At 39.8% G+C, this 19715-nt stretch overlaps 8 protein-coding genes across 8 annotated transcripts; all 8 read right to left on the reverse strand.

The window, feature by feature from the left end:
- Positions 1-1513: 1513 nt before the first annotated feature.
- LOC148066298 (uncharacterized) lies at positions 1514-2125 on the reverse strand. The gene has a single exon (XM_087807883.1). The coding sequence runs from the start codon at positions 2123-2125 to the stop codon at positions 1514-1516; it is 612 nt and encodes a 203-aa protein (XP_087664009.1).
- Positions 2126-9310: 7185 nt separating this feature from the next.
- On the reverse strand, positions 9311-9725 carry LOC148066299 (histone H3). The gene has a single exon (XM_087806997.1). The coding sequence runs from the start codon at positions 9723-9725 to the stop codon at positions 9315-9317; it is 411 nt and encodes a 136-aa protein (XP_087663123.1). The 3' UTR covers positions 9311-9314.
- An 857-nt stretch (positions 9726-10582) lies between these two features.
- On the reverse strand, positions 10583-10934 carry LOC148066300 (histone H4). Its single transcript, XM_087807408.1, has one exon. The coding sequence runs from the start codon at positions 10926-10928 to the stop codon at positions 10617-10619; it is 312 nt and encodes a 103-aa protein (XP_087663534.1). The 5' UTR covers positions 10929-10934; the 3' UTR covers positions 10583-10616.
- An 817-nt stretch (positions 10935-11751) lies between these two features.
- LOC148066301 (histone H2B 1/2-like) lies at positions 11752-12123 on the reverse strand. Its single transcript, XM_087807004.1, has one exon. It carries the CDS (start codon positions 12121-12123, stop codon positions 11752-11754), a length of 372 nt encoding a protein of 123 aa, XP_087663130.1.
- A 1553-nt stretch (positions 12124-13676) lies between these two features.
- Positions 13677-14060, reverse strand: LOC148066302 (histone H2A). The gene has a single exon (XM_087807001.1). The coding sequence runs from the start codon at positions 14058-14060 to the stop codon at positions 13677-13679; it is 384 nt and encodes a 127-aa protein (XP_087663127.1).
- Positions 14061-16260: 2200 nt separating this feature from the next.
- LOC148066303 (histone H3) lies at positions 16261-16687 on the reverse strand. The gene has a single exon (XM_087806998.1). It carries the CDS (start codon positions 16685-16687, stop codon positions 16277-16279), a length of 411 nt encoding a protein of 136 aa, XP_087663124.1. The 3' UTR covers positions 16261-16276.
- Positions 16688-17569: 882 nt separating this feature from the next.
- On the reverse strand, positions 17570-18178 carry LOC148066304 (histone H4). Its single transcript, XM_087807392.1, has one exon. It carries the CDS (start codon positions 18176-18178, stop codon positions 17867-17869), a length of 312 nt encoding a protein of 103 aa, XP_087663518.1. The 3' UTR covers positions 17570-17866.
- A 671-nt stretch (positions 18179-18849) lies between these two features.
- On the reverse strand, positions 18850-19224 carry LOC148066305 (histone H2B 1/2-like). Its single transcript, XM_087807005.1, has one exon. The coding sequence runs from the start codon at positions 19222-19224 to the stop codon at positions 18853-18855; it is 372 nt and encodes a 123-aa protein (XP_087663131.1). The 3' UTR covers positions 18850-18852.
- Between the last annotated feature and the right edge of the window lie 491 nt (positions 19225-19715).

Genomic DNA, 19715 nt, shown 5'->3' on the forward strand with positions numbered 1-19715 from the left:
ATACACATTTTTATGAGGAATAAGCACTCAGTGAATCTAGTCAAGTAAAATGACATATGAAGCTTTCTCGTTGTTGATCAATCTGATCCAGCAGTCAATCTACTTGAATGTTTTAAATACACTTGTTACTTTTTAAGTTAAATTTCATATTACATAGTCATAACAAACACAGCAAGGTCACAAAACTGCACATATTCAACATATCCAAAACACACCTAAGAAACATTTACAATTCAGTGAATACATTTCTAAAACACTAACGTAAATAAAACACCCAATTCTAAAGTTAAAAAAAAATCCATCTTCTACACTTATTTCCACTCATGTCCTTTGTCTTTTAAGGTCTGTTAAAAAGTGTTAAAAGTGACGTCATTTGATACTACCTTATTGTGTCACCATCATGCAACGTATACAAATGACAAAACAATGAATGCTTGGAATTATGAGTCATACTGAAGCGTGACATTTGAATGTCCATTTGTGATGATAACTAACATCAGACGTTCATATGAAAACAATATATTCTCATGGAACTGGGCTCTCTATCTAGAGGTGGCTCTGAAAAGAGCCGTTGGATAGATGTGGGTTTACTTGGACTTGGAAGCCTTCTCTGTCTTCTTGGCCTGGATGTTGGGCTGCGTTTCCGGCCAACTCCAGGATCTCAGTGGTATATTTGTTGTGATGAAAGGTTACTTTTAATGATTTATTGCAAGGGTAATGCTATTCTTAAAAAAAAACACAAAAAAAACATAACAGATGTAAGTATAAATAGTATAACAGTTCAGTTAACATCAGCGTAAACCCCAGAATCAGAATTTTAGTACCTTCTACTATATTAGATGATTTATTAGTTCCACCAGTTGTTTCAAATAACCATATAGGTCCACACATCTGCATATGTACATTCCAGTCTCTGTGTTGTCAGTGAAACTATTTAAAATCGTTGATTGTGTTATTAACTATATTTGTTATGATGAAAGGTTACTTTTAATGATTAATTGCAAGGGTAATGCTATTCTTAAAAAAAAACAAAAAAACATCCAATATAACACACAAGTATGAATAGCATAACAGTTCAATTAACATTATGCAACCCCACTTGTATATGTGCACTGATGACTAAAATGAATATGTTTAATTTGTCCATTTATTTTAATGCTAAACGTTTTTGTATATTAGCAAAACAACTGAAATTCTGTACACCTGCGACACAACCACCATTTCGTTGCCAAATATTATCTATTTTATTCCATTTACTAAAATTTGAATCAATTTATACAAATTTGTAATTTTATTATTTGCATTTTGGTCATATTTGTTAAAATAAACTAGTTTTTGCAGAGGTTCTGTGTGCAAAGTTTGACTGACTGACTATAAAAAGGACCACAACAACAATATACTATTCGGCGTTATATCAAGTCTACATTAAAACACACACATTCATAGCAGGAAACTCAGTAGAGGAGGTGGTTGGCTCTGAAAGGAGCCTTTGGTGGAAAAAGAAAACACGAGTTTACTTCTTCTTAGATGCAGCTTTCTTAGCTTTAGGTTTAGCAACTTTCTTCGCTGGTGATTTCTTTGCTGCGGGCTTCTTCTCCGCCTTCCTGGGGCTCTTGGCTGCAGTCTTCTTCGCATCCTTCCTGGGGTTCTTGGTTGCAGGTTTCTTTGCTGCAGCTTTCTTAGCAGCGGGCTTCTTTGTCACCTTCTTGGGAGACTTTTTGGTGACAGATTTCTTCGCAGCAGTCTTTGGCTTCTTGGCTGCTGCAGGTTTCTTGACTGCGGCACTTTTCGATTTAGGCGCAGCTTTCTTTGCTTTGGGAGCTGCTTTCTTGGTTATCTTGAAGGATCCAGACGCTCCGGTTCCTGTAGTCCGGGTCAGAATTCCATCTGCGACCATTCCAATGATGGCGGTCTTGACTCGGCTCTTGTTCTTATCCGCATCGTACCCGGTGGCTTTCAGAGCTTTCTTGATGCCTGCGAGTGAAACACCGCTGCGCTCGTTGGAGGCAGACACGGCATCTCTGATGAGATCCCTGAGGCTGGATGTCTTGACCGGCTTGCTGGTCATCTTCTTCTTGACGGCTTTAGCCGGGGCGGCTTGAGCTGGAACTTCTTCTTCTGCCATGTTGACGATTTTCACTTGACTGACTAGTCTGGTTGTTATTGCGGACGGAGCCGTACTTGAACGCACCATGAGAATCGTAGAGAGTGAAGCGACTGCTGCTCTGCTAGGAAGTGAAACTTTCAAACCACTTGTGTTTTCTCTCCTTCTTTCAACGATAATTACAACGACATGTAACAAACACCATGAACGGTTTTAATCACAAGTTCATCTTCACACTTGTGTCTTCCCTCTCAAGTCATTGATGCTATAATTTGTGTCGCAAATTAGCTGTTAAAGCCTCTAAAACTCACTTCTTAGTCGTCATCAGAGCTTCTACTCAGAAATATTTTACCGTTTTCTCTTATAAAATCACAAATATATACCTCTGCCTGCCCGAAATCACATGTTATCCTAACAAACATGTTTCTTATTGACTTCTAATGTGAAAAGCTCCTTTATCGAGAAGTGGTTTTGAATAAATTAAGGTTGAAAACAAGGGAAACACACACTGTACAACTGACGTATAAACATTCTGGCCGAATTACTCAAACACACTTTTCAAACAAACTGTTAAGGATTTTCATTCAAACTCCACTTCAGTACAGCTTCAATCATTGCTTTATTTTCTTCAAGAAACAACGGCTGGAACACACAGGTTAATCAACTTTTCCCGGAGCAAGTTACACATCACATCCGGGATCGAACAATAAACATCCTTCAAAATAAAAGTACTGTGCATAACACAATGAGTAAAGGCGCTTTCTTTTACATTGTTTAACACCCCCACTCGTCTTTAACTTAATGGGTTTCCCAAGAACAAAAAAAAATTGTATGTACTTTTATGTACCAAACATATCTTTGACAAACCTTTTCAATTTCAGTTTAGTTGCTGGTTTTGTCATTACATCAGCAAGCATTTGCTCAGTAGGACAATACTCCAGATGTATCTTGCCAGTGTTTACAATCTCCCTGATGAAATGATACTTGATGTCTATGTGCTTACATCTTTGCATGTTTACAGGGTTCTTGGCAAGTGCAATAGTACCTTGGTTGTCTTCGTACACTTTTGTTTGTGCATACTGATACTTGTCCATTCCTTTGAGTAGCTGTTTCAAATATATACATTCCTGTATAGCCGATGCTAAGGCAATGTATTCTGCTTCACATGTAGAAAGTGCAACCGTTGGTTGTTTTCTTGATTTCCATGAAATTAGAGAGCTTCCTTCACATGAACTGACACAATAACCTGAGATACTGCGCCTGTCTGCTCTCTCTGATGCCCAGTCTGCATCACTGTACACTTTCAAACCTAGTTTACTTGTGTCATTTATTTTGAAGCATAAACCTTGTTCTGCTGTACCTTTAAGGTACCTAAAGACATGTTTTACAGTGCTCCAATGTTCTTCATTTGGATCATCAAAATGCTGTGAGAGTTTACTGACCACAAAACTTATGTCTGGTCTAGTGCATGTGGACAAATATATTAAACTTCCCACTGCCTCTCTGTACTTTCTTGAATTTGTCATTTTTTCAGAATTTTCTGAATAGTCAAGTTTTGGTTCACATGGGGTCTCTCTTGCCCTACAGTCTTCCATTTCAAATCTTTTCAGTATTTTGTTCACATATCTTTTCTGTGACATAACAACTTGGCCTTCTGTTTGCTCAAAGTCTATTCCCAGAATATGTCTTCCCAGATCTTTGATTTTGAACTTTTCAGTTAGCATTGTTTTCACATTTGTTTATACACTTTCATTGCTAGCTGCTATTATCAAATCATCAACCCATGTTTTTCTTTTGTATACACACAATGATCAGCAGGGTTCTGTGTGAAATCATTTCTGATCAAACATGCATGTAACATAGCATTCCAGTTTCTTCCGGACTGCTTGAGACCATAGAGAGACTTATGCAGTTTACACACAAGTTTTTCACCTGTGTCTGACTAATGAGTAAAATACATGTGCGGGTCTTAATCATTAAAGGGGATATTCTTTAATTTATTCATACAAATGTGTTATACGTGCTATGCTTATATAACTGCAATACTATGCAACATTCTGTTTTCTGGAAAACTACTGAGGTAAACAAACATACGAACATTGCCACTCAGCCCCGACACTGCACCGAAGGATCCAAGGTCAGCGAGAGGAACCTCCCTGTTTCATAACCATCGGCATGTCAGTTGATAACGGTACCCTGGTAACCATCAGAACAGGAACATAACAATTAGACTTGGGGCTTGACACCGAGAGACACCGATGGACCCACCCGTAAGGGGGAGCAACGGCGAAGGAAGGATCCAAGTGCTCCAACCAGGCCGCGTATCGCTAAACAACGCCCGCCTGCATCTTTGATTTTGACCAATGTTAATCTCAAGATTCTCGTACAAACGAGTCTGCGCACTCTGCTTAGGTATCCTTTTCTGAACATCAGCTCACCTGAGAGGTTGTTCCGCTTAGGTCCGTGCACGTTGGACTGCCGGCATATATCTGCTCTTAAGCTTGAAATAAAGCATTTTGTTTTTAAACTTTTAAAATTCTCCGACTGCCTGATTTCCAAATTCACAACATGACCATGTCTCGTAACCCTCTGGTTGCTCAATGTAGAGTTCAAAATCAATAGGTGCATGTAAATATGCTGTCTTAACGTCCATCTGATGCAGCAGCAGATTCTCCTGCGCTGCCTTCTGCATGATCACCCTCACACTGGTCATATCAGCAGTAGGTGAGAATGTCTCTTCGTAATCAGTTCCTTGTTTTTGACTGTAGCCTTTTGCTACGTATCTTGCTTTGTACTTTTCTGATCCATCAGTGTTACTCTTGAGTGCGTACACCCATCTGCCCCCCACTGCTCGTTTGCCTGGTGGAAGATGGGTGAGGCTGAATGTTTAATTTTCCTCCAGTGACTGCATCTCCTCATTCATAGCATTGATCCACTGCCTTGAGTTGGTTGAAGCAATGGCATCCTTGTAAGTCTGAGGAATGTCACACACTGCTCTGTAACAGAAGTCAATACATGTTTGTAGTTTGTCTACCTTTTCTTCCGTTTCAAAGTCCTGTAGGTAAGTTGGTTTCTTTCTTTCCCTCTTTGGGTTCCGCCTTGTTCTCTCAGCATCGTCTTCTTGCTGAGACACTTCAGTCTGTTTTGGAGCAGTCTCCGAAACATCACTTTCCTTATCATGACTTGATGCATTTTCTTTGTTTTCATCAACCATTTCTCCATCGTCATGACTTTTTGGCTGTACATCTCTTTTTCATTTGCTGTTTTGGTTGTGAATTACACTAACCTGTGCTTTTGGACTTTTTCTGTGTCTGGATAGTACACCAGATAAGCTGGGCTGTTTTTATCATATCCTATAAAAACACCTTGCTGGCACCTGGAATCCAACTTCCCGTTCTCTTGTTTGTAGGCAAAACAGATGGACCCAAACTTCTGCAGTTTGGAAACATCCGGTTTCACGCCTGTAAACATCTCATATGGAGTTTTTCTTGTGCGTCTGCTGTAGCACCTGTTTCGCACGTAAGCAGCTGTCTGTACAGCATAGTGCCATAGTTTATCTGGTAAGTTACTCTCTAAAAGTAAACACCTGCCCATGTCATAGAGAGTTCGCCAACCTCTCTCTGCTGTGCCATTTTGGTGTGGCGAATAGGGCGCTGACTTTTCATGCCTTATCCTATTCTTGGTCAATAGGTCTTGGAAAACTTTAGTTGTAAACTCAGTGCCGTTGTCTGAACGAACGCACTTGACCTCACCATAAGGTGCTATGTCTGCCAAGAATCTTTCTGTGGCATGAACTGCATCACTTTTGACTTTAAGGAAGTACACAAACATTGTACCTGAGTAGTCATCTGTAAAAGATTGCGCGTATCTGTGTCCCTCTATGCTCGGGGTTCGCATTGGACCTGCTAGATCAGTGTGGACTAGCTGTAATGGTTTTGTAGCTTTTCTGTCTGCCTCCCTATTTCTACTCTGTGTGAATTTTCCTTTCGTACACACTTCACATATCTGTGTTGGTCTGACCACACTCCCATTTATCACCATGCCTTTTACAACACCTTTTAATTTTTGTACATCTTCATAATTGCAATGACCCATAATCTCATGCCAGGTTTTTATGTCGTGGGATACTTTACATTTATCTACACTCTGTTCAACAGTTGATAAATAATACAAATTTCCACTTTCATGAATGTCAAACCTGCTGCCATCTTTTGTGATCATGTGACTGTTCTTTTTCTTGAACGTGACTGTTGCTCCTCCATTCGCTGCTCTCGCCACTGAGAAGATGTCTTGGGGGTACGTTGGCATGTAGAGTGCTTGCCGAAGCTGTGCTCTGTGTTGTCGTCCGGTGCTGTCCAGGAGATGAATCACAGCTGTCCCTCTGCGTTGGGCGATTCCGTTGCACTTGGTCCCATCTGCCAGCTCGACTGCGTGGGTCTCTGGCTGAAATGTGTCGTCGAAACTCACAAACTTGCTCATGTCGTTCACAATGTGAGAGATTGCTCCTCCATCCACCATGATGCTTTTCATCTTTATGTTGTCTGCTGGTCTCTCAGTCTTTGTATGTTTCGTCATCACCTTCTTGCTCTTTCTCTGCAACTTTTCTGGCACCATCTTGTTCTCCCTTTTTCTTGCACAGGGATTCTTTGTGTGTGTTGCTTCTACAGTAACTGCACCACACTTTTCGCGTACATTGTCTTGCTATGTGTCCTTTTATTCCACACCTGTAGCATGTCACACTTACATCTTCATGTCTTTTGTTATTAAAGTGTGTATTCATATTTTTTGCTTGCTATGCTTTATGTGTGTTTTCATTACATTGTCCGTTGATTCAGCCGTTTTCATCTTTTCAGCTTCTTCATAGATTCTCAGCCTCCTCTTAAAGTCTGCGAGTGTAACTTGATCTTCATTTTGTGTCACATGGACAGCTAGAGGCTTGAACATGTCCGGTAGCCCACCAAGTATCATGGCTATGATTAATCCATCACTCATAGCTTCACCCGCATTTCTCAAAGCAGTGATAATATTTTCCGCTCTTATAATATAGTCTGTGACACTTTCGTTGTCTGCCATCCGTAGCTTGGTCAACGATGTGTATAAACGTATTATTCTTGGCTTGCTTTTTCCGGAATAATGTTCTTTCAATATCTTCAGTGCCTCCCTGCCTTTATCTGCAGCGTCATGTCTGATTAGAGATAGACTTTTATCATCTATCAGTCTTATCAGTTCGGCATAGCAGTCAGCATTCTTCCTTCCATCTAGAGCGAACTGCTCTTCACTAGCATCCGTGGGCTCATGCAAAATAGTCTCTTTCAGGTTTAAGATGTGCAAGTGACCAAGCAATCTCGTTTCCCAAAGGTCATCCTTATCATCTGTTCCGTCAAAAAAGAGTTGCGGCGATAGCATCCCTGCCGCTCCTCTGTTCGTCATCTCTGCACGTGTTTTGCGGCAGTCTTTTCTTCTGCTAGCTTGTTAGCACTTAGCTCTTAGCTCTGGCGTTCGCGTATTGCGTCGCGACGCTCCTCGTAACTTTGTCCGGTACTTATCTCCAAGTTGGCTCTCATTCTCTGCCACTTCTGTCCGTCATTAGTCACTTGCAGTTTCCGAAGCTGTCTGGGCCCATAACCTGTTAAGGATTTTCATTCAAACTCCACTTCAGTACAGCTTCAATCATTGCTTTATTTTCTTCAAGAAACAACGGCTGGAACAGACAGGTTAATCAACTTTTCCCGGAGCAAGTTACACATCACATCCGGGATCGCACAATATAGATCCTTCAAAAAAAAAGTACTGTGCATAACACAATGAGTAAAGGCGCTTTCTTTTACATTGTTTAACACAAACTGTTAATGGTATCATTTAATTAATCACATGATGTATTTATTTTTTCAAGATTTTTTTCTAGATAATTGATTTCTTATTTAGTTTATTCGTATATTTTGCCCCATTACGAGTATTTTAAACACCAGTGAACTGAATCATTGTGGTATATTAAAATACTTAGTTGGAGCTTCTGTGAAGACAAAACACGCTGAAACATGGCTGTCTTTTTCTCAGACTGATTGCGCTCACTTTATTTATATTATTGCAAAACACCAAACTTATCCCACAGCGTCATCCCTTGGCCAGAATCCCACACAGTGTGAAATACAATAACAAACTGTGTGATGTGCATAATAAATATATCACATTACTTTGTAAAAAACACCTATTTTGAGTCATACTCGTAACTTATTCTCATAGTTTCTCCTTAAGTCTATTCAGGAATAGAGACCATTTTTTATCTCCCTCTTATAGGGAGATTTGAACGCAACAAGTTAATATTCTGGATAACAAAAAATTTTATTTACACAAAATACCCGTTGTCATATGTAAAAAGATATTCTTCAACATTTTACACACATTGCGTGCCATATTAGTTAAATTATATTTTTAATACATTTGATATTTAAATATATAATTTACAATCGTGATCTGAATTTGAAACCTTTGCTATGACCGGCTCAGTTAGGAACCGGCCATATTTGTTGATATGCACATGTTCATGTCAAGGTGGTTTGATTGTGCTGTCCAGCCTAATTCATGGCTCCTTCATGAAGAAACACTCCTCAATGTCGAATTATTTCTTTAATGACAGCGATGAAGGAGCCCTACAATGATACAAACAATTGCAGTATAAGCAAATAGCAATAACTCTTAAATGTGAACATACAACATAACATGAATCATCACATGTTACAGCATTACTCATATTATGCAGTTGTTGTATTCATTTAGTTATAAAACATTCGACTTAAATGAATTAGGCTGGACAGCACAATCAAACCACCTTGACATGAACATGTGCATATCAACAAATATGGCCGGTTCCTAACTGAGCCGGTCATAGCAATATCCTACATTGCCCCCTAGTGGCCAGTGATAAATCCTCCACTAATTTCAAAATGTTTTTGGCCAAATGCATTTGCAGTGTGTGCATCTCAACGCGCAATATTAAACGCTTTGTCCCTTTCAATAATCAAATGGTCAACGCCGAATGTTGAGTGGCTTTTAATTCCAATACCCCATACACTACCTACGGAGAAAAAATAAATAAAATGATTGTAGCTAAATTACGATAATATTTTGAGTTTTGTGTTGAGTTTGTAAGGTGACTCTATAGACTGATGTGTGTGGCTCTTAAAAGAGCCTTTGTAGATGTTGAGTGAGTTTAAGCTCTCTCTCCACGGATGCGACGGGCCAGCTGGATGTCTTTGGGCATGATGGTGACTCTCTTGGCGTGGATGGCGCACAGGTTGGTGTCCTCGAACAGACCCACCAGGTAAGCCTCGCTGGACTCCTGCAGAGCCATGACGGCGGAGCTCTGGAAGCGCAGGTCGGTCTTGAAGTCCTGAGCGATCTCACGGACCAGACGCTGGAAGGGGAGCTTGCGGATCAGCAGCTCGGTGGACTTCTGGTAGCGACGGATCTCACGGAGAGCCACGGTACCAGGCCTGTAGCGATGAGGCTTCTTGACGCCTCCGGTCGCCGGTGCGCTCTTACGAGCGGCCTTGGTAGCCAGCTGCTTCCTGGGAGCTTTTCCTCCGGTGGATTTACGAGCGGTTTGCTTGGTTCTTGCCATGATGAGAGAAGTTTGACTTAGTCAAAAACTGATGCAGCACGATCTGCGCCTCCTTATTTAAACAGTTTGGTGTTGTTCGTCATTCTGACGCGACTTCACATCTCGAATCCTGATTGGTCAACTCTCTAGTTAACTCCTCCTACAGTGAATGTCCGTGAATGAATAATGTGGCCATTTAATTCTGATAGTAATTGTGTCGACACACGTTTTGTTAATATTCCTATGTGTTTTGTAATACATCAGTATTTACATTGCAACAAATAAAGAACGTACTCAGGGTTGATAGTGTAAATCATGTTTGTTAAAGTCAGCCAAGTGACGACACGCTGTGCTGCTGCAGCGTCTGAACAGTGGTTGAAATGCTTTTTTAAAGTAATTTGTATTTATATAGCGCTTTTCCAGACCAGGTTCACAAAGCGCTTAAACAATCAAAACAATATTCAATAAAAGTATACTTTAAAGGTCAACAACACAAAAAGACAACACAGGAGTTCCAGAAAATCAAGGAAAAGCCTGCACAAATAAGAATGATATAAAGTTTGGCTTGCTCCAAAACAGCATCTAAAAAACGGTTAATGGAGAGTCCTCGTAGAAAGTAACGTGAATTTGATACATTAAAACAAACTACCCGAGACATCATTTATTTATCCAGCAGGGAAAGTAAATTAATCAGACGTTGTGCAAAAAGCATGAATAGCTGCAGTGTGTTTGATATTGCAGAGTCTAAACATATGGTAACAACGGCAAGTTTTATTTAACTTCCAGTTCTGATAAATAGATGTACACTTAGTTGTTACACGTGTGAAACAGTGGATCAGCAGAAAGGATCAGCTCTTTATACAGATGTGAGTGGCTCTGAAAAGAGCCGTTGGTTGTTGTGAAAGAGACCGTTTAACCTCCGAATCCGTACAGAGTGCGTCCCTGTCTCTTCAGAGCGTAGACCACATCCATGGCGGTCACGGTCTTCCTCTTAGCGTGCTCGGTGTAGGTGACAGCGTCACGGATGACGTTCTCCAGGAACACCTTCAACACACCACGGGTCTCCTCGTAGATCAAGCCGGAGATACGCTTCACTCCACCACGGCGAGCCAGACGGCGGATGGCGGGTTTGGTGATTCCCTGGATGTTATCGCGGAGAACCTTGCGATGACGCTTGGCGCCTCCTTTTCCGAGTCCTTTGCCGCCTTTTCCTCGACCAGACATTTTTAGTAGTTCGAGCGTCAAACTTCGAGTGATTATCGACAGTGAAGCCGTCGCATTTGTTTCAACTAGGCGGACGTTGTTGAAGACAGGGGCAGTGGTTTAAAAAAAAGTGGTGACGTCACTTGATTCAGGCATCAGCTGCAACAGTTTTTAAGATGGTTTTACATTATATCAACTTCAGGCTCACATTAATTTACTTACGAGATGAATCGTTTAATTCACATTTGTATTAATTGTGGATTATACGTCTATGATAAAATGAACTTTGTCTTTATTTTTCTTCGATCCATGTTCTTTATCTTTTGACTTAGATTGTATCATATTGTTCTTTATTTCTTTGTTCTTATTATTATGAATGATTGCTGTGTCTAATTGGAAAAACAATTTCCCAAAGGAGACCTCCTGGGGGGATCAATAAAGTTTTACCTTGCCTTAAAATGGACACATACTTACATTGCGGGCTATTTCAGTTAAATACGATTTTAAATTAACATTCATCGTTTATACATAATGTTGAATAAATTCACACATAATGCGTTGTGCGGATTACATACATATATTTTTATGTTACGTAGTTTTAGTGCGTTCTTGACTTGATACAAACTGAAAAAGTTTGGGAGCATAATTCTAACACGGGATAGGTGTCATTTTAATATAGATGGATGCTTGTAGATTGTTGACGTGTTACACACATTTGGTTCCGCTTACGGGTGGATATTCTACGACCACTTAAGATTAAAAATAAATAATTCATGTGTTGCGGTGAGGCTCGTTAGAGGTAGTGGTGGCTCTGAAAAGAGCCGTTGGGTTGTTTGAACGAAGTTTACTTGGAGCTGGTGTACTTGGTAACAGCCTTGGTGCCTTCAGACACGGCGTGCTTGGCCAGTTCACCGGGGAGGAGCAGACGCACAGCGGTCTGGATCTCCCGGGAAGAGATGGTGGAGCGTTTGTTGTAATGAGCGAGACGAGAAGCTTCTCCAGCGATGCGCTCGAAGATGTCGTTGACGAACGAGTTCATGATGCCCATGGCCTTGGAGGAGATGCCGGTGTCGGGGTGGACCTGCTTCAGCACCTTGTACACGTAGATGGCGTAGCTCTCCTTCCTGGACTTCCTCCTCTTCTTGCCGCCCTTAACGGCGGTCTTTGTGACGGCTTTCTTGGAGCCCTTCTTGGGCGCGACTTTTGGTTCAGGCATGTTGATACGAGACGGAATGAATGTTTGTCATGGGCCGAGCAACCCTTTTTAAGTGCTACAGTGCAGCTGTCGTAGCTTTGTTTTGATTGGCTAGTTTGAAAAGTGGCGGTCTGGGGTTTGTATCTTTGTTTTTGTTTTTTTACAGTCAGTGGTCCACAAAGACGCACAAATATATATAATAAAAGAAGATCCACCTTCACAGAAGTTGGTCATTTGTAACTATGATGCTTTCATGAGTTAAATACATGTTTCTGATGCTTTAAAAGCATGATTGCATTTTTGACAGCTTAGAGGATTTTTTATTGAATATAACCATGATTTTTTTTTAGTTGGAGCGTTTTCAGTAAAAATCACTTTGTTTTAATTACTAATCAACATGCAAAACATAACACACCTTCACATTATCAACAAGTAATTCACTTGAAACGTTTTTCAAATAATGCACTTAAAACAAATGAACCACTTACAAAACATGAAATAATTGCATTTATAATTTCAATACGCAAAACATACCAAATATGTTTACCTTGTTCTGTTAATAGGTGACATATGATTATGTAGCTTTCTCCCCCTATTTGTACTACTTGCCGATTTTATAAATCCTTACTAAAAATGGAATAAAACAAAACTTGTGGAATTAATTGAAGAACATGTTTGAATAGAAGAAAAGGTAGATGGCTTTTCGAAATAAAAAAATCCAAATTAAGAAACAACTACATCAAGTTTAAGATTTGGAATCACAAGCACTATAGTTAGCAAAGATACTGTTGACAGGTGGTGTAATAATTAAGATGTAGAAGCTCCAAAAAAATACAACATGGTTAAAAATAAAGGGATGAATGTTCAGATATAAACTGCAGAAACTATCGCCGCTGAAATATTGTAATAATAGATAATCGTCAATGATACGAGATAATGGAAATATAGGAAACCAACGACACATGACATCCAGTTTAGTGTCTCCACACCAAGGATGTAATACATCAAAAGAAATGTAATAAATAGATCACAGAACCATGTTTGGCTTTAGAAGACAATAGACATTTTGACTTTCCATTTACATGAAAACAAAACATGTTTGTTCTGTATACAGTTGACATATGAAGCCTTATCATCCATCGGATCAATTTGACCCAGCAGTCACTTGTACCATTTGCAGGATTCAATAAATACTTGAGGACTTGTATATTTATTAATAGTGAAACAATGATTTTGAGCATCCTATCTTTTGAACCATCATCGGACGTTAATTTGAAGACATTTTCTCACGGAATAGTTCTCCTAAACTACATTTTAAAAGAATGATTCTATGGATTTATCTAAATTTTCCCTGCAACAATGACCTCAAGTTAAAGTATTGGCAGATATATTCAAAGTTCACCACATGTTTATACAAAACATGAAGTTGGACCACATTTTGTTTGACACATTTGTTGGTCATGGTTTTGGACAATCCATGCAAGCAGTTTTAGTAGAATAATGACTGAGCTCTATAGTTGGATGTGAGTGGCTCTGAAAAGAGCCGTTGAGTCAAAGGATGTTGTTCAAGTATCTTATTTCTTGGAAGCCTTCTCGGTCTTCTTGGGCAGAAGAACCGCCTGGATGTTGGGCAACACTCCACCCTGGGCGATGGTCACTCCTCCGAGCAGCTTGTTCAGCTCCTCGTCGTTGCGGACAGCCAGCTGCAGGTGACGCGGGATGATTCTGGTCTTCTTGTTGTCGCGGGCGGCGTTTCCAGCCAACTCCAGGATCTCAGCGGTCAGATACTCCAGCACTGCCGCCAGGTAGACGGGAGCTCCGGCGCCGACTCTCTGGGCATAGTTGCCCTTTCTGAGCAGCCTGTGGACACGACCCACGGGAAACTGGAGTCCAGCACGAGAAGAGCGGGACTTGGCCTTAGCGCGAGCCTTACCGCCGGTTTTGCCTCGTCCACTCATGGTTGATAGTTATCTGGAGGAAACTCGAGATGTGTTCCAGGCTGCGAGTGGATCTCTTTATATATGCGAGTGGAGGTGGTTGAGCTCGAAGAAAAGAGCGGGAGAGTTGATTATTTGATAAAAAATACTCTTAAAGGTTTCCTCCAATGAAACGCGATGTCTTGCTGTTGGAGGCGGAGCTAATTGCTGGACGTAAAGCTATCCGACTCTTCCGCGAGTTCAGCCAAACCATCCGACGCCAAATTTAGAGTGGGCGTAATGCCAGAGAATTACGGTAGCACTTAACCTGCTTGAAAGAAACGTCTGAGAGATCACGACTAGAAAGAGTGAACTAGATCAATAACTAATACTTTAATTATGTTTTATGTGCATTCAAACGTTTTTTTATCCTGTAAAATCAATACCTACTAAATGTAGATTATAGGGAAATTATTTGTTTCAACCTGTGTAAATAATAACGATACATTATTAAAGGTGAATGTTTTATCTATTATATGGATGAATTTGGAAAGATTTTACCGTATTTTTTTTATTTTTTATTTGATCATTTTTTGAATGTTGTTGTCATTCATTGATTTAAAAATAGTATAAAGACATCTGAACTTTTTACCTTAATAAAATAAAAATGTGCAAACCTGTGTTAATAACGTTATATTATAAAAGGTGAAGGTATTATCCATCATATGGATGGATTTGGAAACATTTTATTGTAGTTTTATTTTATTTTATCATGTTTTGAATGTTGTCATTTCAATACCTTTTTAATATGTGAACTGCAATTTACGCACCATAAGTAATCTTACACAGTTAAGTGCTAACCTGGGGTCACTCTTTTTTTCTTTTTTTCCTCAATTGAAATCAATGATTGAACTTTATTTTCTCTATAGTCGTTGTGTTGTAAATCATCTACCATAACCTGATGGATTTATGAAAGTATTTTTTTTTTTAATTACACAATCTATGTAACATTTTTTTTTTTTTTTCAGAAATAATTGAAAGAAACGTATGGGATCTTACCTGTGTTTCCATAGCAGGTAAATAAAGTGTCTGCTTGAAAAAAAAAATCTAATACTATTTATTATTCTACTAAATATATAATGGAATGCATTGCATTAAGTCAAGGGGTTCAACAAAACTAAAAGATCAATTAATCAATTCTTGATTAGTTTTTTGGGATTTAACCTTCTTCTGCTATGATACATTATCTTTTGTTCACTTTTTTTTGTCATTACAGTTTACTTAACACCATGTTTTGTGCAAAATGTTTCCAAATTCATCCATATGATAAATAAACCTTCATCTTTAATAATATATAGTTATTATTTACACAGGTTTGCATTTTTTTTTATTTTATAAAGGTTTAAGGTTCAGAACTCTTTACACTATTTAAATCAAAATTCATTCAAAACATGATTAAATAAAATAAAACTTCAGTAAAATTTTAGATAGATAAAACCTCGACCTTTAATAATATATAGTTATTTAGATATTTAACAAATAATTTCCCTATATTCTACATTTAGAAAGTATTGATGTAACATGAGAAAAAAAAAGTTTTAATTCACATAAAACCTGATTGAATTATGGCGTTACCCCAGGAGTCACTCACCAACTAAAATTGAATATGTAGAAACGACTTTTCCTATAAACTGTATATAAATAGTTAACAATTTTAACATGTATAAAATAGAAATTAAATCATTATGCACACGTGTGCAGGGGTTAACTGCACCTGCTAGTATTATGTGTAACATGGCAAAATTATGTTGTTCTTACGTGTCTGGCAGTAAAATTGTTTATCCATCTATTAAAAAAAACAACAAACAACTATATTGCTATATCAACCGGAGGTGTTAGCTCGCTTTTTGCAATATTCCGCATAACTAGTAAAACAAAAACGTCATGATTCCATGTAATATGAAATTCAATAAAGTTTTTTTAGAAAAAAAAAAAATAAGTGCACAATATATTTGACATGACTTTGTAATAAACACTGAATCGGACTCACTCCTTATCCGAAAACAACATTTTCTCATTAGTCCATTTAATTGAGATAAGTTATCATCTCCCTCGACCATTAGGTCGCCCTTCTTTCAAATACGAACGTAACATTATAAGAAAGTATTTAATGATTTAAGTAGGTGATGGTTTGTAAGGTGACTCCATAGACTGATGTGTGTGGCTCTTAAAAGAGCCTTTGTAGATGTTGAGTGAGTTCAAGCTCTCTCTCCACGGATGCGACGGGCCAGCTGGATGTCTTTGGGCATGATGGTGACTCTCTTGGCGTGGATGGCGCACAGGTTGGTGTCCTCGAACAGACCCACCAGGTAAGCCTCGCTGGACTCCTGCAGAGCCATGACGGCGGAGCTCTGGAAGCGCAGGTCGGTCTTGAAGTCCTGAGCGATCTCACGGACCAGACGCTGGAAGGGGAGCTTGCGGATCAGCAGCTCGGTGGACTTCTGGTAGCGACGGATCTCACGGAGAGCCACGGTACCAGGCCTGTAGCGATGAGGCTTCTTGACGCCTCCGGTCGCCGGTGCGCTCTTACGAGCGGCCTTGGTAGCCAGCTGCTTCCTGGGAGCTTTTCCTCCGGTGGATTTACGAGCGGTTTGCTTGGTTCTTGCCATGATGAGAGTGGTTGGACAGAAACTAATGCAGAAGTGTCTACAGCTCTTCATTTAAACAGTTTGGTGTTGTTCGTCATTCTGACGCGACTTGATATCTCGGGTCCTGATTGGTCAACTCTCTAGTTTACTCCTCCTACAGGGAATGTCCGTTGCTCAAAGGAGGAACCAGATTTCAAAAAGTGCGCCAAAATGTGATGAATAATAAGTAAGTAAGTAAGTAAGTAAGTAATATATATTTATATAGCGCTTTTCGAGACCAGGGTCACAAAGCGCTTTAACAATCAAAACAATACTCAAAACAGTACATACTTCAAAGATCAAGACAACACCGAGAACAACACAGGAGTTCGAGAAATTCAAGGAAAAGCCTGAACAAATAGAAACGTCTTAAGATGTTTCTTAAAGGAGTCAGTAGATCCATCAAGAACAAAGAGAGAGAAGATCGTTCCAAAGCTTAGGAGCAACAGCCTGAAAAGATTTCTCTCCTCTGGTCCTGAGCCGTGTGCGTGGAACCATAAGTAGATTCTAATAATTGTCAACATACACATGTTTTGTTAATAGTCGTGTGTTTTGTAATAAATCAGTAGTTAAAGTATAACAGATATTACAAAGAATGTATTCAGGGTTGATGGTGTAAATCATAGTTTGTTCAAGCCAGCCTAGTAGAGCGAAGACACTCCTTCTCAGCACCAGCGTCTGAAAAGTGGTGGTAATTTCTCCAAGATAATATTTAACTCGCTCTTAAGAGTAAAAAAAAAAAAAGGTATCATATAAAGTAACGTGAATTCGATTTATTAACACACAAACATGACCCAAGATATTTATTTATTTTATCTAGCAGGGAGATCAGTTTAATTTATCAGAACATATTATTTTAAGAAAAACATGAGCAACTGCACAAACGTCTCCTTACTACTGCAGCGTGCACATGCTCGCAACTTTGTACATAACGGTTACAAAGCATTATTAGAATATTAGTAAAGACAGCAACCGCATGTCATCTCATGATCCACATGAACGTAACCAAGACCACAGATCAGTCCTCGTTTAATACATGACATTTCATTTAAGGTTGACCATGTGTGTCCTTGTGCATCAACCAGTCTCAGGATGAGTCAGCTCTTTATACAGATGTGAGTGGCTCTGAAAAGAGCCGTTTGTTGTTGTGAAAGAGACCGTTTAACCTCCGAATCCGTACAAGGTGCGTCCCTGTCTCTTCAGAGCGTAGACCACATCCATGGCGGTCACGGTCTTCCTCTTAGCGTGCTCGGTGTAGGTGACAGCGTCACGGATGACGTTCTCCAGGAACACCTTGAGAACTCCGCGGGTCTCCTCGTAGATCAAGCCGGAGATACGCTTCACTCCACCACGGCGAGCCAGACGGCGGATGGCGGGTTTGGTGATTCCCTGGATATTATCGCGGAGAACCTTGCGATGACGCTTGGCGCCCCCTTTACCGAGTCCTTTTCCTCCCTTTCCTCGTCCAGACATTTTCGGCTGTAGTTAGACAAGCTTCAGACGAATCTGATGTTCATGCGACAGTGTCCTGAGTCTATATGTAGTATATGCGGACGCGAATGAAACCATGTCTATTCGGAGGTGGAGCCAATTTAAGCAACCGCCTAGTTTTTTTCTCAAAGTATGTCTTCCTCGTATGATCTTGCTGTGTTTGTTATTACCATGTAATATAAAATTAACTTCAATAAAGTAATTTAAAGAGCGAAAAATGTTAGTTTTTATTTGTCCACAATTGAAAATATAACAAATAATTCATTTTATTACTAAGGCGCCTTTCAGAATACAAGGACACCATACGAACAGATGAGGAAAACAGTGAAGACAAAATTAAAACAGATACGATTAAAGAAAAGATAAGTTTATTGAACTTTTTACTCTTTTTGTTCTTCGGAACTCCCTCCAATATCCTTTATATAACGTTATAGTTTTCAACTGATCATAAAGTAAAACAAGTAAGGTATTCGCTTATCCCACTTTTCATCCTACAAAACAGAACATAAATTTTTTTAGGATTTTTTTTTTTTTTTTTAGACACTAGATTCATTGTAGCTGTAATCATTAGTTTTGATTAATACAAATAAATTGCATGACAAGCTCAACAGAGGTAGTGGTGGCTCTGAAAAGAGCCTTTGTTGTGTTGAAAAGATCTACTTGGAGCTGGTGTACTTGGTAACAGCCTTGGTGCCTTCAGACACGGCGTGCTTGGCCAGTTCACCGGGGAGGAGCAGACGCACAGCGGTCTGGATCTCCCGGGAAGAGATGGTGGAGCGTTTGTTGTAGTGAGCGAGACGAGAAGCTTCTCCAGCGATGCGCTCGAAGATGTCGTTGACGAACGAGTTCATGATGCCCATGGCCTTGGAGGAGATTCCGGTGTCGGGGTGGACCTGCTTCAGCACCTTGTACACGTAGATGGCGTAGCTCTCCTTCCTGGACTTCCTCCTCTTCTTGCCGCTCTTAGCGGCAGTCTTGGTGACGGCTTTCTTGGAGCCCTTCTTGGGCGCAGCTTTTGGTTCAGGCATGTTGACGATGACCGGATCCGAATGTCTCCTGTCAGCTCAGCAGACATTCTTATAGTCGTGCTGCTGCTTAGGCGAGTGTGTGGTTTCCTTCTTATGATTGGCTGATTCAAAAAGTGGCGGGCTTGCTTCTCAATGGCTGTTGATTTTTAGAGTTAACGTGTTGTCTTAACGGTGCACGTTAGTTTAGTTTAGTGAACATGAGTGAATAATAATGCATGTAAATACATGATTGACGATTTGTTTACCCGCTTTCATGATTACACATGCTTATATCGGGAAACCCAAAGCCACTGAGAATAACTCGCATGTAAATGCAGGGGAACCATCGTTTTTATATGGAATTGAGATATAAATGTTAATAACCCGTTTTTTGATTGTTAGTTTAGTTTATATTACCTTTTTCATATGTCCTCGTTAATTGTGCAGACATCACTTCCAGCATAGCTGCAGTCCTATTATTGCCATTCTAGTCGATGTTTAAAATTCTGTGA

The sequence above is a fragment of the Callionymus lyra genome, chromosome 14 (genome assembly GCF_982586985.1).
Source record: "Callionymus lyra chromosome 14, fCalLyr1.hap1.1, whole genome shotgun sequence".
Classification (NCBI taxonomy): Eukaryota; Metazoa; Chordata; class Actinopteri; order Syngnathiformes; family Callionymidae; genus Callionymus; species Callionymus lyra.

Excerpts from the sequence above, each read along its gene's own strand:
- LOC148066302 (XM_087807001.1), bottom strand. The coding sequence starts at position 14,060 with ATGAGTGGACGAGGCAAAACCGGCGGTAAGGCTCGCGCTAAGGCCAAG.
- LOC148066304 (XM_087807392.1), bottom strand. The coding sequence starts at position 18,178 with ATGTCTGGACGAGGAAAGGGAGGAAAAGGACTCGGTAAAGGGGGCGCC.
- LOC148066301 (XM_087807004.1), bottom strand. The coding sequence starts at position 12,123 with ATGCCTGAACCAAAAGTCGCGCCCAAGAAGGGCTCCAAGAAAGCCGTC.
- LOC148066299 (XM_087806997.1), bottom strand. The coding sequence starts at position 9,725 with ATGGCAAGAACCAAGCAAACCGCTCGTAAATCCACCGGAGGAAAAGCT.
- LOC148066305 (XM_087807005.1), bottom strand. The coding sequence starts at position 19,224 with ATGCCTGAACCAAAAGCTGCGCCCAAGAAGGGCTCCAAGAAAGCCGTC.
- LOC148066300 (XM_087807408.1), bottom strand. The coding sequence starts at position 10,928 with ATGTCTGGTCGAGGAAAAGGCGGCAAAGGACTCGGAAAAGGAGGCGCC.
- LOC148066298 (XM_087807883.1), bottom strand. The coding sequence starts at position 2,125 with ATGGCAGAAGAAGAAGTTCCAGCTCAAGCCGCCCCGGCTAAAGCCGTC.
- LOC148066303 (XM_087806998.1), bottom strand. The coding sequence starts at position 16,687 with ATGGCAAGAACCAAGCAAACCGCTCGTAAATCCACCGGAGGAAAAGCT.